Genomic DNA, 17468 nt, shown 5'->3' on the forward strand with positions numbered 1-17468 from the left:
ATTGTTGAGTATTTTATTTGATAAATTGTTGTTGATATTACATTATTTTTATGAAAATTCAATAAAAAAATCCATGGCTATAATATAAATACTTTAACTTTATGTGGCGACATAAAAGAGGATCAAGTTTTAGTATATAGCCAAAATGGTCTATTAGTATATGGATGAGATTGGGTACCTCATCCTGGTGATACTATTGGATACGACCCATTTTGTATACTGATACGAATGATGTGATCCAAAAAATCATTCATGTGGAGACATATGTGAGCAGGGGCATCCTGTGTAATGAGTTTGTGTAAGACCGGACCTCGAAATATTCACTTTTCTTTATAATCGTTTACTATTAAAACTTACTATTTCAAACTCAATGACCTAGGGTAACTCGATCTTTATCCTGAGCTAACTATGAACTCCTATTTATTCGGGATTATCCTTTGATCTGCATAGGTGAGAGTAGTCCAACAGCACTACTCAATAAGCCTTCCATTTTGGGGATAAGACCGAATAGATAGCTGGGGACATAGCTTTGCAATATGGAATTCACTCATACCCGACTTAGGGTTAGCAAATAGGTTGTCCTTTTAAGCAATGATGCCTAGTTTTAAACAACGAGGCCCCGTCCTCTCATGATTGAGAGAGTTATGATTTAAGTTGGACTATAAATTAATTGTTCAATGGAGGATCAGTGGGAGCTTAAGGAGCAGGATGTATTTAATTGGGTAAAACGGTAATCTTTGACCCAACTGTAAATACGAATGACCTGTGAAGGATCGACTTCCGATTATGGTTAAAATGGATAAAAATATATCTATAGTGAGGAGAGTGCAACTATCGAGCTATAGTAGAATGTCTTGGTAGTTAACAAATAGTGATTAATTCGGTTAAAGAGTTTAACCAATTAATTACAAATCGTTGGAGCTCATGATCTGTAGGTCCATGATAGCTTGTAGAAATACAAACTATTGTAGCCTTTTACTTAGAGTTATGAGAGCTAATAAGAAGAATATGCGTCAATAATACCAAGAATTTATGTGAAAAAGTGAGCTTGTGTCGACCAGCATCAGAAATCCTCACTAACCTTATATCATGCGTTATTATGCATAAAAGCATCTATTTTTGCAGCCATTGCAGGGATTGGCTGAATGCGTCGACCGTAGTCCGCCGCAAGAGTAACCGCATGCAAAAGTTCATAAAGACTAGTTCGCCGCATGGAATGTTGCATCCACAGTGATAATCGTAATGGAAAATTGATCGCCAAATGGGTGGAATGCATCGACACTTTAGGAGAAACAAGCTTGAACGCATACTTTGGGAGTATCAACAAGATAAGGTGATGTTGACATTACCCATACCACGACAAAGGTAGCAGCGAGTCAGAACGCCATCATCATGTTGTCGGCATTTGAGCTCTATAAATAGCACCTTGGATCTTCACTTTAAAACATCCGAGTTTCTGCCTTAAGGCAGATTCTTGCGATCACAGATAAAAGCATGAGCAAGACACTTTTTAGGATTCTTCACCTCCACAGCCCCTTCCGAGTGACGACTGAAGTTTTGTCGGAGACAGAGCTCGAGAGAGACTTCTCCACCATCCATCCATGGCACCATCAGCAGCCTTGATGCATTTAGGATAAGAGATTGCTTACATCCAGCCCTCCACCTCTCCTCTTATCTCTGTATTGTATTACATTTGGCTTAAGACATTAATACATCTTGTAATCAATGCATCTCTTAGTTCCTTCAGCTCCATCTTCTCCATCTTCTTCTTCTTTATCATCATTTACATTCATCGCTTAGTTATCAAAGGCAGTCACATACTCAATCATGCGGCTTAGAGATATGACGCATGTAGCAACCCATCGAGAGGTGTGCGTTGCGTGAGTATAGTGAGTTAATCCCCTTCGCTTAGTATGAAGCTATCGCAACGCTTGTCTATAAGCTGATTAGCAGCAACCAACTGCCTGAGAGGGTAAGTAGTGGAACACACTAAAGCAAAGTAAGCATTGTTCCTAGAGATAGGAACGATCTTATGCTCGACGCAACTATGAATTATAGAGATATAAGCATGTGGCTGCCACCGAGAGGTGTGCAATACATTAGTGTGGTGAACTAGGATTACTCGAGCGATCAAACATAATGAAGTAACCTTATTATGCGTTAGTAGTTGCTGCATCTCTACCAATTCTCATAGTTAAACTTCCATTGCTCAATCTGTTTAGTTAGGAGTAGGAGTAGCACATAATCCATTAACTTCTGTCTTTTTACTTTTATTTATAACCTCAAACGCATTACTTCACAAACATTATTGAGTTACAAGTCCCTGTGTTCGACCTCAGATTATCCCAAGAAACTTGTGTTCTCATTATACTTGGCGAGAAAGCAAGAAAACTTGTGACAAGAACGCATGGTCATCATATACGTGCTTAAACACATATTGTATATTTTCTAGACCACGCATGACCTTCGATGCATGGAGATTAACGCATAACATAAGACAAACATATTTTTCTTCTCTCCTTTTCCAACCAGCAATCCATAAGTTATCTTTACTAACTCGTAAATTGGATTAGTAAATTGAGTAAATTTGATAAGATTCGAAATTAGGGTCTAGAATTTGAAATGTTCAAATTCAATTAGAGTTTCTATTAATTGTATTCGATACAGTTGAAACGTCTAATTTTATCGTAATTAAACAAAATTGAAGAGTTCGAAAAATTTAAATATTGATTTAAATATTAGATGAGGTGTAATATTATATTTAATATTAGATATTAAATTTATTTAATTAAATAAGTTTAATTAGTTATCCAATTTTAAATTCAAAATTAGAATTTGGATTAATTTAAAATTGAATTTACTGAAATTCAAAATTACAAAATTAAAATTAAAATTGATTTTTTGAAAAATCATATTTTAATTAAATTAAATTAATCAAAATGGATAAAATTAAATTATTTTTAAAATTTGAAAGTGGGAAAATCCAATCTTGGATTTCCCCTCTCAAATTTCTACCTCATTTGAAATTGAAGTGACATCAAGCATGTTGAGTTAATTGCATGAAATTCATGTATATATTGAAGTTTTGAACTTCAATTCATTAGTTCATGCAAACTGATCAGCTCCAAAAATTTTGTGGAAACTCTTCCCTTCAAACCTTCTTCAATCTTATCAATAATCTAGCTCAATTCAGTGTTTCCACCACACAATCCTTGCAAGAGAATAGTAGAGAAGATCTTTGTGGTGGTCTACTTGAAGATTGAAGCATCATTTCATGAAACTCAGCTGGATTTAAAGAGGGTTCATCAAAGGTATCGTGTTCTTCAAACCCTTTTGTGAAATAGTTTTTCAAAAGCATGTTTTAAACTCAAATTAAGTATAATTAGAGTGCTTATTGATTCTGATTCTTTCTGCTGCATGTTAGTTTACTCTATCACTATTGACACGTGGGAGAGACTGAAACAAGAGTTGCGTTCTCAGTTCTTTCCCGAGAATTTTGAGATTTTGGCAAGATGTAAACTACAAGAAATGAAATATAATGACACTATCAGTATGTGAAACAATTTTTCAGATTGATATTGGATATAAGAGATATGTCCGAAAAAGACAAAGGGATTGTTGGGGGTACTGAGATGATATAGTATGTGGGGAGTTCTGATGTTTGGAGAGTTCTGGTGACTGAGGAGTACTGATCGAGTATGATTGGGTATGTTTAAGCATTGAGATGATATACGATACATAGAAGAAAAATGACGGTGAGATACACAACACGTTCCAAAAATGGGCCCACAAACAATTAAAATCGGTAAGATAGGATAATAGGCCTCCAAACACTAAGATGATATAGGATGTGGGATATACCATCTCATGTTGAGTCCCAAACAGCCCCAAAGTTTTCTATTTTGACGAAGGTATTAAACCGTGGGCAAAAACAAAATTGTATAAACAGAAAGTATAGGATATCTCAGCTGCGTACACAATGACTGAACGATTATTCGACTTAGTTGACGAATCTTAAAAGATGAGACAACACTTGAGATCCCCCGATAGAGAGAGAAAGAGCAATGGTTCGAGCCCATCGAGAAATAGTGGGGGAGACAGGGATACCAATGGGGATGACAAACCACTTCAACAGAATACTGGAAATACATGGCGAGGCAGAATCAGTAGAATTTTTATCGGCCTCTATCCTGTTATATATGCAAGGGGCAGCATAAGGCAAGTGAATGTTCGAAATGGCAACCTTAAATTCTTTTCAAGCCTCGTTAGCCTCGGACTCAAAAGGCAAAGCTATTCAAGTGGAGGACGAGAATATACAAGCAGAGGAAGATGAAAACTTATGAGCTTGGGGTCTAAGATTTTTACATGTCCTCCAGAAGAATATGGAAGAAACAAATGATGCCCAAAAAGGTGGACTGATGTATGTAGATGCCTGGGTTAACCATAGATCGGCAAAAAGTACTATGTTCGACTCGAGAACCACGCATAATTTTATGTCTAAAATAAAAGTCAGACGGTTGAATCTTCGTTGGAAAGGAGGCGCATGTAAAATGAAAGTAGTGAACTCTACGGCCTTGCCTATTACAGGAATGATAAAAAGAACAATCGTAAAGTTGAGGGATTGAGTGGCCCCATCGATTTCATGATCCTTAAAAGGATGACTTTGACGTGGTGTTGAGGATGAAATTCTTGCTAAAAAACAATGTTATACCTAAAGGAAATCGAATATGAGGATTTCCATGAATAGCGGAATGATCGTTTCAAATTCCATTTGTATTTGAACATACACAATTAAAATTGAAAAAAAAAAAAAAAAGTAGAATCAAAATTAGAATCACTAAAATTAAAATTGAAAAACAAAATTGAAAAAAATAAACCAGAAGTAGAATCACTAAACTAAACTTGCATTTATATTTACAAAATTGAAAAAAAAAAAAAAAAAAAAAACTTATAAGACCACTAAATTGCTTAACTTTCGAGAGCAATAGTCTGCTACTTCGTCATTCTCCTCCCTCTTTGTGAGAATCATTTGTGGTATTTTCTCAATCTTTAATATGCTTATATGCAAGGATCACATTAATCTGCTTATATGCCGGGATCACATTAATTTGCTTTAAAAAGAGTTAAAAAATTGCATTAAATCTCTCTGATTTTTTTAGTCACTAAAAAAAATAATAAAAGTCAAATTCGTAAGATCAAATATAAATATTTAATTTTGGAACAAAACTTCTAACAAAGAAAATTAGAGAACGGAAGAAAAGAAGAAAATAAAAAATAGAGGAATTATCTAATCGAAAATGAGAGGTTTAATTTAGTCATAAGAGTGAATGAGAGATTTTTTTTCTTTTTTTGAATTTTAGCTTTCATATTAGTTTAGATATAGATAATATATAAATTTGAGCTACTTAATGTAAATCAAATATAATCGAATTTTTTGGTACTTAATGTAAATCACATTTAGATTAATCGTCCATTTGATGTATCTCATACATCACATTGATTATATCATATATAATTGAATTTTCTCTTGTCAATTTGAACATTTCAAATCAACCCCATGATTCTCAACTTGAAGCTACCAAGGGACCTTGAAACTCCAACGATATGTGAATAACTGACTAAGCTCTTTAGTAACTGAATCTGCCATCCGTTAACTGATGGGCACTCCACTAAAGACCGATACTCCTCACTACAGATATATTTTGTATCCATATCAACCAATCAACATTACGATAACCCTTCATAGATAACTTGTAAGTACAGCTGAGGCAATTTACCGTTATGCCCCTATATCTAATTCCTTAAGTACCACTGATTCCTCTAATGAACATAAGTCATAGTCCTACTATAACTAAGTCTTTTCTATTCTTTTAATCTTTATGCCAATGACTTATGTCATGATTCATCTTAGATCTGTTTTTTTTCGTTAAATCTTATTTTGTTCTTTTTCTTTTATCTAAAACTAGTATGGTTGGATCATATTCAAGTCCTATCAAAATTAACTAAAAAATGACTATTTTTTTTTTTTAAAATTAGCATGTAGCCAATGTCGGTGTCCATGCTTCCTAGTATTTGATTGCTATTTGTTTTTGGATTTTTGCTATGGACTCTTTTTCTACTTAACATTTAATTACACAATTTATTAAATCTTTTAGTTATGTCTATATTGGAGAGTTTCATATTTGTTTAATTTCCAGGGCCATTTATGGGATTATGTTTGATTTTTTTTTTTTTCCCGAACATCTATAGGTTGGGGGATTTGAAAGAATCCGAAAGTTCAGCTCAAATATTAAAAAGTAATATTTTTTTTTCTTAGTATAAGAATTTCAAATGGGAGATTGACTTTCAACTTCAATATAGAAAATATATCTCATGAGCTAGGCTGTTTTGAAATGAAGTAATGCCTTAATACTTTATACCATGCCTAAGTTAATGTTAGTAATGTTTTTAAATATAAAATATTTCAACTATACTTTTAAGACTTTTTTTTAAAAAATTATTCTAAAATTTTAATTATTATTATTTTTTTAAAATTTATATTTCGAGACAAAAGAGCTTAAAAATAAAATTTTGAATTTCAGAAAAGAAGAAAAATAAGATTATAATAATTATGTTAAATTTGGAACAAGCGTAGGTAATTTGTAAATGGCGGCCAACTGGAGCAGGAGTTGCAAAAGCCTCACTCTCTAAAACCCTAGAGGAGACGACAACCATGAAATGGATTCTATTGAGAAACCTCTCTCTCAGAGCACGCAATCATCTTCTTCATTCTCCTGCTTACACCTCCAATGTCCGTCCTCCATTCTTCCTTTCAGCCCCGGCGACGTCTCGATTCAGGCTCTTCTCCTCCGATAAAGATTCGCCGCCAAATGAAGATTCCCAAATTGTTCCCGAAGCGAATTTGGTGCCCACTCAGAAGAAAGAAGTATCTTTGGACGTTCAAGATGTAAGTAATGAAGGTATTTTCCCCAATGAGAACGTTCTATTTGATGTTTGATTTCTGCAATTAAACTAAGGAAAGTGAAATTGTATTTGTAAAGTCGGAAGGTTTGCTTGCTTGAGGGAAATGAATTTGTTAGATAGGTTCTAATGTTAAAGTCTTAGAGCAAGTTGATTTTGTTTAACTGGCGTCTGCATCTAAATTAGTTATTTTATTCAAGAGCTTGCAGATCGTTATACTGGACAAACAGTTATGACTTTTGGTTGTCTTTATGATATAATGCTTCCAATTTGAGATTCGGTGACATTTGAGTTTTTTTAATTTCTTTGTTTTGTAATTGATGTCTGAGCTTGTTATATTTGCTCAAGTAATTTTTTCAATGTGACTTTATCACAAGTCATGGGAGTTCAAAGTTATAACAATTTCCATTTGATTCATTAAATTTCTGCCCCCAGAATTGAAAATGCGGATAGATAAGTACTTCAAAGGTGATGAAGAAGCACTTCCATCAATTCTTGAAGCTATTCTTCAGAGGAAATTGGTTGGAAAACATGAGGATACGGATGATGAACTTGTTGAAGAACTACGAATGAAACCATTGGATGATGTTAAGGATGGAGAGTTTGAATCTGATTTTGAAGAATTGTATGAGACAGATGAAGAGATTGACGATCTTTACAATGCTAGGGATATAGTTATGAAAAGAATGGTAAAAGATGAATACTTCAACATGGACGACAAAAAATGGGACGAGCTTGTTCAGGATGGCATGAATCATGGGATCCTGAAGGACACCAAGGAGTGTGAAGCGATTTTGGAGGATATGCTCAGTTGGGACAAGCTCCTTCCAGGTTTGCCTGTTTCCCGTACACACTTGTTTTGGTTAGTTGCAACATTCAGTCATCTTTCTTGTGTTATTATTGGCCTTCTTGGATTAGTTTCTGATGTACATCCCTTTCCCTACGTTCAAACATCTCTTCCAGACTATACTTTTGAAGTGAAAGGTTATAAAATTTTAGTCTATGGCATTGTTTACTCTATTTATTTGTTTCTGGTGGTTCATATCGACTGATTGTAACTGCATTTTGCATCATATTTAATTAGCTATGATGGTTGTACGTCAATATCACATAGATTCTAAATTATTGTTTTCCAAACTGGCTCTGAAATGGGTTAATCATATTAGATTCGTTGATCTCATGCTTCACCATTTGTTGATTTCATCTTATGGCTGTCATGTGTGCCAGATGCAATGCAATGCTTATATGCATGTTTTTTAACGTTCTTTTGCTACTACACTTTCTTCTTCTCTTGAGAAAAGTAATAGTAATACTTGTGTAGTGTCTTCTTTCCCCTCAGCAGAAATTGCAAGCCTTATGTCATCCTTTTGTAAAATCATAAGCACCTCTGAAAGGAAAATAATTAGTGGTAAGCCCGATTTTCAGTGGAAACTCGTAAAACCCCTCCAATTTAAATTGTTGGTTCCACTTATCTGAAAATGTTCAACCTTTTTCTTGGAATCTGTACCCCCATTTGTGGCCATTAGCATAGAGTACTATTATGCAGATGCAAACTGGTTTGAGCCAAACTGGTTTTTTCAGTTGAAATTGATTTTCTTTCGATTTGTGCTTCTGCCTGGTTGTAAAGAACTTAATTTCCACCATTCAGTGGGTATGATAAAGAAAATGATGTAGGATAAGAAACAAAGGAACTTAAAAAGAGAACAACGTAAGGGTGGGGGAAAGAGAACCGCCTACATGAGAGCCTTCCAATCATGGAAAATCAAATGGAGGCTATAATTACCAAAGAATTTCTTGTGAACACCACCGATAAGTGGTATACTGTACATAATTCCATAAAAGACCTTGGTAGCAGTAGCATTTCAAAAAATCCTTCCATTTCTCTCCCTAAAAGAGCCACAGAAATGCTTGGTTCATTTGCATGAGCCTTGGCTCTTCTTCTCAGCCTAAGTCCAGCCAAACACTCCAATGGCTGTGGATGAGTAGGTGATCTAGGGTTTCCTCATTCCCTTAAACAGAAATTGCAAACGAGGGAGAGAGCCCAATTAGAAAATTTTCTTTGGAGGCTATCTTCATCCTGCCATATTAAAACTCCTATAGCAAAGAGTTTAGTAACAAAACTTAACTTTTTTTTGGATCTTAAACTTCCAAATCAAATGCCCCCAAAAGAGCATTCAATCTACCATTAGGATTTGAGAAATGGAGGAATCCAGATTTTCAAGAGAGAGAATCTTTGGTGTCTATTGTTTTCTAGTGATGTATTTTATCGTTAAGCCATGTAAGTAGTATATAGCGTTTTCTTATTAAAAATGATCTAGTCTCTCATGTATTGCTTGATTTCCTATTATAGCTGTACTAACTAGTTGTACTGTGTTTATTTATTTATTTTTATATAATTTAATTTTTTTTTCTTATCCAATTATTTAACTTTTTGTTCAAACCTACGGAATTCCAAATCTTGTGGGAAACAAGATATGTTGTTTTAAGGTGATTGTAGTAGTTGCTTAATCCATTCAGTTTAACATGTGCAATCATCTACCATTGTTATTTTGTGTTGTATGCATGGTAATCATTATCGTCTTGAATAAATTCTCTTCCAATGAAACTTTATCCCATTTCTTGGTAATTAACTGTTCATTTTAGATGATATGAAGGAAAAAGTAGAGGCAAAATTCAATGAGCTCGGGGATTTGTGTGAAAAGGGGGAGCTTGAACCAGAGGAAGCTTACAATCTGTTTAAAGAATTCGAGGATCAGATGGTCATGGAATATGGAAAGATGATGGAGGCAGAAGGCCCCCCAAAGTTCGATGAAACTAATGTGCCAAATAAGGACTTGGATGACCCGCCAGGTGAAGGGCCAATTCTCAGGTGGCAAACAAGGGTTGTGTTTGCACCAGGTGGGGATGCATGGCATCCCAAAAACAGGAAAGTAAAATTATCTGTTACTGTGAAGGAGCTTGGTTTATCAAAGTATCAGTTTCGTCGACTGAAGGAGTTGGTTGGCAAGCGCTATCATCCTGGGAAAGATGAGCTAACGATTACTAGTGAGAGGTAAGGTCAACAACTGTATGTTGTTATGTTTAGTTCTGCTGATACTTTCTCCTTGGACTACTTTTTGGGGTTTGACACATCTTAGTAGGACAAAAATGTCTCTGACATTTCTAATAGAGATGCCAATTTCTGATGACACAAGATAAATAGGACAGATTTTCACATTTCATTCTCTGTTTCTTCGTTCTTTGACTACTAGAAGAAAACATTATCATTATAGTTCCTCTTTCTTAATTATCTGCATGTGAGGGTGTAAACCAAGTTGACTTTTTAATCATTTCCCTCCTTCGAGGAATCTTGACCACAATCCACCCTTAGATCTTGCTATACTTTGTAGCCTATGCTACGATTTGTCAAGTTTACATTTCATTAAGCTAAATTTACATTGGATTCTAACCTCAATTGTATTTCTCAGGTTTGAACATAGAGAGGAAAATAGGAAGGATTGTCTTAGGACTCTTCTTTCTCTTATTGAGGAAGCCGGAAAAGCCAACAAACTAGTAGAGGATGCTCGAACTTTGTATGTGAAGGAGAGGTTGCGGGCGAATCCCCAGTTTATGGAGAGACTGAGTGCCAAGAAGAAATTGGGTTCGCAAGTATCAAGCCCTCTACCTGCTTGATTGTTTGATTTGTGATGCTGTTGAAAAGAAAAATATAGTTTTGGTACAACATTTCTGGATGATATCTTAGAGTTGATTTGGTTGTTATGGGTATATTATAATTATTGGGAGGAAAGAGATCAGTTTACTTGTTTTTGTGATAAGATTGCTGGTTTTTGGTTCATTGTGATTTTGAAGCTATGGGATGGGTTGGTTTTTGCGAATGGTGATGTTAAGATTGCTGATTTTTGGCTTGCAAAAGTGAGAAGAATGCTCAACTCTTTCCAATGAAATAAAGTTTATCCTCTTAATGAAATTGCATTACCAAACTTCAGAATATTTCCGATTTCCGACATCCTGTATAAATGGTTAAGAGTTTAAACGTTTAGTTGGACTTCATATCTGTAAACATCCTTATTTCTTTACCCTTTGACTTGAGAAACTATTATTGACTTGTAGCTTTTAGCATCATTAAAGAAGATATCTAACCTTCTGCTGATCCAGACTCTGTTTTTAAAGAGTTACGAAGGGGATTGATCTGATTTGGAACAAATATAGTTCAAAGACGCAGTGTATGGAGACAATTAGAATCTCAAGCTCAATTCTAAGGTTTAAGATAAAAATAGAAAATGACGGAAGAAAAAACAGATAACAAAAACACAAATTTTACAAAAAGAAACGCTATATCTTCTTTTTGTGTAAGTTCAATTTTGTTGGGTTCCCATCTTCCACTCTTTCATTGCTTTTTGAAGTTTATGTCCTTGTGATCTCAACTTGTAAGGGTATGTGTCAAGTCATTTGGATGTACTTGATCATAATCACTTGCTGTACATTTTGTTTAAAAGAAGTTGATAAATAGACGGAGTTTGAGTCATTTAAAGTGGATTAATTTAAGATGTTTAGATTTTAGTAGGAAGAATGGAGAAATTCCCTTCTTCCCCTCAGGCCCTTGCTATCCCATGTAACAAACCATGAGCTGTGGTGACGACCACAGACCTGGGCAACCTGTCGTTGCGCATCACCCATGTTTCAGGCTCGTTTTCAATGTCAGCACATTGTTTTTTGGGCTTGATGACGACAGCATTAACAAGCAGCTCCCTCGTCTTCAAGCAGGAAGTTCTGCCCATCCTGTTGATTAATTTAGAAATTGTTTGGAATAAATTGCTTCTGCTAAATATTGTAACTTGGTGTAGTTTCTGATATTATGTTCTACATTATTGTTATTATAGGTGTTTTTGAAAATACGGGTTTCAATTTCCGTTTTTGTTTCTAGTTCTTACAGAAAAAAAGAATTTGGTAACAAAGAACGAGTCTTTGTACATTTGATGCTTTGGGGGCTCTGCCCATCCTTGTTAATACCTCGAATTGCAAAATTCACAGTAATTATTATGGTTTGAGTATTGGTTCATGTCCTTATTTAAATTGTTTAAACTGGTTTTTTCTTTTAAATAATCTATTTCAGTGTGTCCTTCTGTGTAATCAGGGCCATTAACTCTCCTATGTTTTTTCTTTTAAATTGTTTTTTTCCCTCTTAAGCTGTTTAATTATCTTAATTTTCCTATGTGCGTCTAATTAAATGTCTGATACAAAAGTATAGATAGAGGTCATATGATTGTTGTACTTGGTCATTGAATTTGTTTGAGCTGAAACAGAGCACTAATTGACTATTTTCACCATTTTGGCTTCACTCGACTCGCAACCAACCATGGAAGAAACCATTTTGGTTGCTGATGGTTTAATGATGGTGCCACCATCGCCTATCATTCCACCTGAAATTGCATCTCATGTGCTTGAAGGTGTCAATTTATGTGATGGGATATTGAGGAATCTCTTTTTATGTAAGTTTGGCTTCTTGCTTATATTTGTGGATATCTTTTGTAAGTTGATATTATATTGCTAGATTAGTTTAAGCTTGCTTTCTGATTTTGCTTTGGAGGCACTTGCAAATAAATGATATTGAGTCTCTGTCAAAGATTTTTTTTTTTTTTTTTTGATAAGAAACAATTTAATTGATTAAATGAAATATCCGAAGATATCTAAAGGTATATGAGGACCCCAATCATAGGGTGTACAAAAAATAAACCCATTCATAGAGAGTGCAAAAGGTGTTTCCAATTTGCAACGAGGAAAGAAAAATTATTATGTGTATATAATATGTAAATCTTTGCACAAAAAAAAAAGCATTATGAATGATGGTATCGATAATGTACTTTGTTGTCTTGGCTTGTCCGGGAAGATTCTCATCCCATATCTTCCACAAATCAGAGACGCTCTTTGACAGCTTTGAAATGAGCCTTTTTGTCAAGATGAAATAGTTGTATATCAAAAGTGTGTTGAAAAGTGGGTAAGACGATCGTTTGCATATTTTTTTAATCTCACTTGCTCTGGTTTAAGGTTCATAGCAATGGAAATTCGAGGTGCTATAAAATAGGGTCATCAATGCCTCTAGACAGCAAGGGAAAGGGCTACGCAACTTGAATCAGAAGTTACAACATTGGAGAGGTATGCTAGCACTCTTCAGTAATAGGGTTATTATCTCTAATCATATTATTATCAATCATGAATGTTGTGGTAGAAGCTTTTTTTCTCCCCATGTTAATTTTTTACATTAGTTTTATCTATCAATACAAATTAAATTCCCTCTGCGTTTCTTAAAGCTAACAAGGTTGATAAGTGTAAAACGAGAAATCTTTCAAGGATACCTCTTCTGTAGATCTTTTTGGTGGCCTTGGTAAACTCGACCAAGAAACACTGGATTCTCTTTCGGGTAGGCCCTGAAAGGAGAAGGAAGGCTGGAATGCCAACAAGCCTCTATTATCGAATTCACCCGACCCGATAGTACCCCATTTTTGGAACATCCAGTGCCAAATTCAACTGAATGGGTAAGTCAGTTGCTATTTTGTTGATCAACGTGTTGATATGAATTGGATATGATGGTTAGAAATGAACCCTCTTACTTTTGAAGATTAATCCATGAGTGGGACAAGAAATTGTGGATCTTGTGATATTCTTGGTTTCTGATTTTTTTTCTTGGCAAAAGAAACAATTCATTGATGAATGAAATTAGGGGAGAACCCCAAATACCTAAAGGTGATTACAAAAATTGTGTCAATTAGGATAAACTAAAAGGGGAGAAAGGGTGCTTTGTTTTACACTATGAAAAAGTCATAGACAAAACGAAACCATTCAACAATCAAAAGAGAAAGAGTTGCGAAAAAGCCTTCGCCCCATAAACTCCAAAAGAAACACGCATTAGAGCCAACCAAATTGTCTTTTTTGTTCCACCAAAAGGGTGACCCGCCAACAATGATGCCAAGATGTCATAGATGAAATTTTCTCAAGTAAAAAACCAACTAAAAGTCTGCAAGACAAAATTCTAGAAGGTGGTAGAAAAAGGAAAATGCAAGAAGAGCTCCAAATGGAATTGATCAGAAAGGAATCCATTGCTGATCGCCATGTTTTCCGTAGGAGAACAATACTAGAGTTGTGTTGAAAAACCAAGGTACGTTTCCTCCCAGAATTAAGGCCCCTTACGTTCCAAGTTAGGAACTTCATTGGTGATTCGATGCACCTCTCGAATAACTAAGGTGGCTGATTTGTCATAGTGGATCGATGTGTATAACTCCAGTTCTCTCTGAAGCTTTGGTCTTTTCCAGCAGTAGTTTGTGATTTTTAGGTTTTAGAGGGAGGAGGTTGGGCTAGAATTTCCATAACATAAAGGCCATGTTTAGACCATAAAAAAGCTAAATCCCCAGGGTTGAAAGGAAAGGAAGATGAGGCTATGAGCTGCCGCTGTGTAAAAGAATGGGAGAATGATTGTGGTGAGTTAATAGCCTGTGAGGCAGCAATCTGGTTAGCATCAGTTGGCGAAGGGATGATATGGCTAGGACTTAAGCCAGTTGGCTTATGGAATTAGTGTCTCGTTCTGATGCAAACACAATGTTTTTGCATTTACTCATCTTTATTGATGCAGACTTGGATTATTTTTCAACCGTCTGCGGTAACTTTTGTGAAGAGAATATCCTATATATTCTTTAATGTTCGTGTTAATTCATAGAATATTTCGTATAGATTTCTGTTTCTGGTCTGGCAGTGTTCACGTTTTACTTCTAGGACTCAATTGCAACAGTACTCTGTCCTTAACTTCACTTTGTATATCTATTTTGATCTGCAGACGCTTCATTCTTTCTAGTGATGTTGAAGGCATTGAAGGATTCCGTCAAAGATGGAGTTTGCACGGTCGGCTCACTAATACCAAGTAATCTTGAGCTTCTTTTCAGCTTATGCTTTAGTTTATTGACGCCTCTTTTCCTGAAGAGTTCTATTAGTTAGTTTAGGTTGATATAAGTGTTACAATGAGTTAATTGTACGGTTGACCTATTTTTGGGCCTAAAATGGAATTTGCCCTACTTTTTAAACCTACATTTTGCTTACACCATCATTAGCGAAAAATTACCCGAACGACCTTGTTAAGCGTGCATGCTGGAGAAGCGAGAGCTAAGAGCAAAGAGCGAAAATGAGAACGAGAACGAGAACGAGAATGAATAGCAAGAGAAAATACAGAGTGAGGATAGGAGGAGTGTGAATGAACAACAAGAGAAAATACAGAAAGTGAGAAGCAGGAGTGAGAACGGGAAAAATGAGAGAAAATAGAGAACTTCTGAGGAGTTAGAGGAGCAAGAACAAGAGTAACGCTCTAACTGGCATGCACAATGATCTGTTTCGGTAATTTCATTGTGACGTAAGCTAAAGGTCCAAAAAACTTTAGTTTTAAAAAGTGAAGAACATTCCATTTTTTATCCAAATTTTGGGCCATTCGTTCGAAAAGCCTAGTTACAATCAGGATGTTTCTCAAAATACACAAGATTTTTTATTTTTAAGGATGATTTCTGTTTCATCACTCGATATTTTGATGTAACTCTTAGCAAAAACATCAGTCCTCACGCTTTTAACAACTAATTAATCTGATTTCAGGAACTCGGTAATTATCGACTTTTAACTGATGTTTTGCATCGATTTTGATGCAGGAAAAGGTTTGAATCTTTAAAGCAAGGAATGGAGAGCAGGAGTGATGTCCCTTAATTTTTTCAAGGAGATGATGACAGTATCTTGTTCTAATTTATCTTATGGTAATCTCAGTAGAAGTAAATCAGAAGAAAACTAAGAATGCCAGATGGTGAGGAAACAAAATTGGCAAAGAATGCCTTTCCATTGTATGTCTTGGCCCAAGGAGGTGAGGCATTTTGATGATTTACTATGCTGGCGATTAGGGAGAGAGAGAAACAGAGAGGTGATGAATCTCACACGTTCTTGATTATATTTGTCATTTCAAACTCTTAATAGTCGACGAAGTGGTGTAGTAGTTCCATCTCTTTCTATGGTTCATGTAGATGAATTCTCCCAATATTTAATACGGATGTTGAAACTAATTTCAACTATTTTAAAAAATGAAAAGGAGGAAACTATGCTCGAATTTACCAATTTTCTGTAATTTCTTAGGGGCTCTGTCGATTTTTGAAGGATTGATTGTTACAGAATCAAATCAGTAGTAGCTAAGGTTGCAAAATGGGCTTTGCTTCACCAACAATCTAAGATTTGAATGGAAGATCTTCAAGTAACATACGAGATCGAGAAATATGAAGATCTTCAACAATCTAAGATTTTTGAAGATCTTCAAGTAAAGCATCTTTTAATATGAAGATTTTTGAATGGATGATATCTTTTCAAGGCCCAAATGAAAAAGGGTCCAAGGTTAAAAAATAAATGAAAAATGACCTTTTGCTCATGTCAGACAATGTGAGAGTACACATTTGATTTCAAAATACATGTACAACGGTCTTCCTCTCGCTTTAGTTTCTTGCTCTAATTCCACATCAGACATAGCTACAATTTTTTCATCGATTTTCTCCTTTATTCGGATTCTTCCTCTCGCTCTAGCTTCTCTCTCTAGCTTCTTGCTCATTCCTCTAGTTCCTCATCATATACAACTACAATTTTTTTTTCCTCTTTGTTCGGATTCTTCTCTCGATCTAGTTTCTTGCTATAGTTTCTCGCTCCCTCCTTACCTAAGGAGGGCGAAAAAAAACACAAAGGAAGCAGAAAATGAAGAAAAAAGCAGGAAAAAAGAAGAAGAAGAATGAAGAAAAAAGGAGAAAGAAGAGAAACCTAGAAAAGAAGAAAGTAAAGAAGAAAAACGTAGGAAAAAAGGAAAAAAAAAGAAGAAGAGAAACGTTGAAAAAAGGAGGAGGAGGAGAAAGAAGAAGAAGAAAGGACGAAGAATAACGGAGAAAAAAGGAAGAAAAATACAGAAAAATACAGAAAAAAATGCACAAAAATGGAACTGAAGAAGAAGGAAGGAGGAAGAATACCATTTAGGGTTAAAGTGATCATTTCACACGAGGCTGACATAAGTATAGGATCAAATTTCATTGGTTTTTAAAGCCAGGTCAAATTTCATTTGGGCCCAAATAAAAGGGCCGTCTGTGCAATTTTTCCCAATTATGTTGTTTTCTCTTGGTTTGGGTGTTTTCGTTTTATGTCGAAATAAAAAAAAAAAAACTATATTTTAAAAAATTAGTTAATAGTTTAATTATTTTTAGTATTTAAATTTATTCGGTTTATTATTAAGTTATCTCAGTAAACCCTCAAAGTAGGTGGGCTATAGAAACTATAATTTAAAGTTTCTAAATTTAAAAAGGTTTGAAAAAATAAATTATGATAACCAAGCCATACTTTTTTGGTTCAATAACATATACTCAATAAAATAAAAAACATATATACAATTAAAAGAGAGTGATTTTTTGGTTCACAAAATCTAAAAATATATATTTTGAACCAATTACTAGGTATAATATATA

At 34.9% G+C, this 17468-nt stretch overlaps 1 protein-coding gene and 2 long non-coding RNA genes across 4 annotated transcripts; 2 read left to right on the plus strand and 1 right to left on the minus strand.

Annotated features, from left to right (window-relative positions):
• The first annotated feature begins 6625 nt into the window (after nucleotides 1–6625).
• LOC120080306 lies at nucleotides 6626–10927 on the plus strand. Its single transcript, XM_039034941.1, has 4 exons — nucleotides 6626–6959; nucleotides 7396–7791; nucleotides 9604–10012; nucleotides 10428–10927. Exons 1-4 carry the CDS (start codon nucleotides 6713–6715, stop codon nucleotides 10630–10632), a joined length of 1257 nt encoding a protein of 418 aa, XP_038890869.1. The 5' UTR covers nucleotides 6626–6712; the 3' UTR covers nucleotides 10633–10927.
• Nucleotides 10928–11489: 562 nt separating this feature from the next.
• LOC120079584 lies at nucleotides 11490–16294 on the plus strand. Of its 2 annotated transcripts, XR_005482274.1 has the most exons (5): nucleotides 11490–12449; nucleotides 13006–13113; nucleotides 13269–13493; nucleotides 14786–14869; nucleotides 15639–15696. It is a non-coding gene; the product is annotated as an uncharacterized LOC120079584 (long non-coding RNA). The 2 variants fall into 2 exon arrangements; XR_005482275.1 differs by lacking the exon at nucleotides 14786–14869 and having other exon boundaries at nucleotides 15639–16294.
• Nucleotides 16295–16398: 104 nt separating this feature from the next.
• On the minus strand, nucleotides 16399–17174 carry LOC120079585. Its single transcript, XR_005482276.1, has 2 exons — nucleotides 16980–17174; nucleotides 16399–16676 (listed from the first exon to the last, which is right to left on the minus strand). It is a non-coding gene; the product is annotated as an uncharacterized LOC120079585 (long non-coding RNA).
• Between the last annotated feature and the right edge of the window lie 294 nt (nucleotides 17175–17468).

This window comes from Benincasa hispida, chromosome 6 (assembly GCF_009727055.1).
Source record: "Benincasa hispida cultivar B227 chromosome 6, ASM972705v1, whole genome shotgun sequence".
Taxonomy (NCBI): domain Eukaryota; kingdom Viridiplantae; phylum Streptophyta; class Magnoliopsida; order Cucurbitales; family Cucurbitaceae; genus Benincasa; species Benincasa hispida.

Excerpts from the sequence above, each read along its gene's own strand:
- LOC120080306 (XM_039034941.1), top strand. The coding sequence starts at position 6,713 with ATGAAATGGATTCTATTGAGAAACCTCTCTCTCAGAGCACGCAATCAT. Across the intron at positions 6,960-7,395 it reads TCAAGATGTAAGTAATGAAG|AATTGAAAATGCGGATAGAT; the intron begins GTATTTTCCCCA and ends TTCTGCCCCCAG. Across the intron at positions 10,013-10,427 it reads CTAACGATTACTAGTGAGAG|GTTTGAACATAGAGAGGAAA; the intron begins GTAAGGTCAACA and ends TGTATTTCTCAG.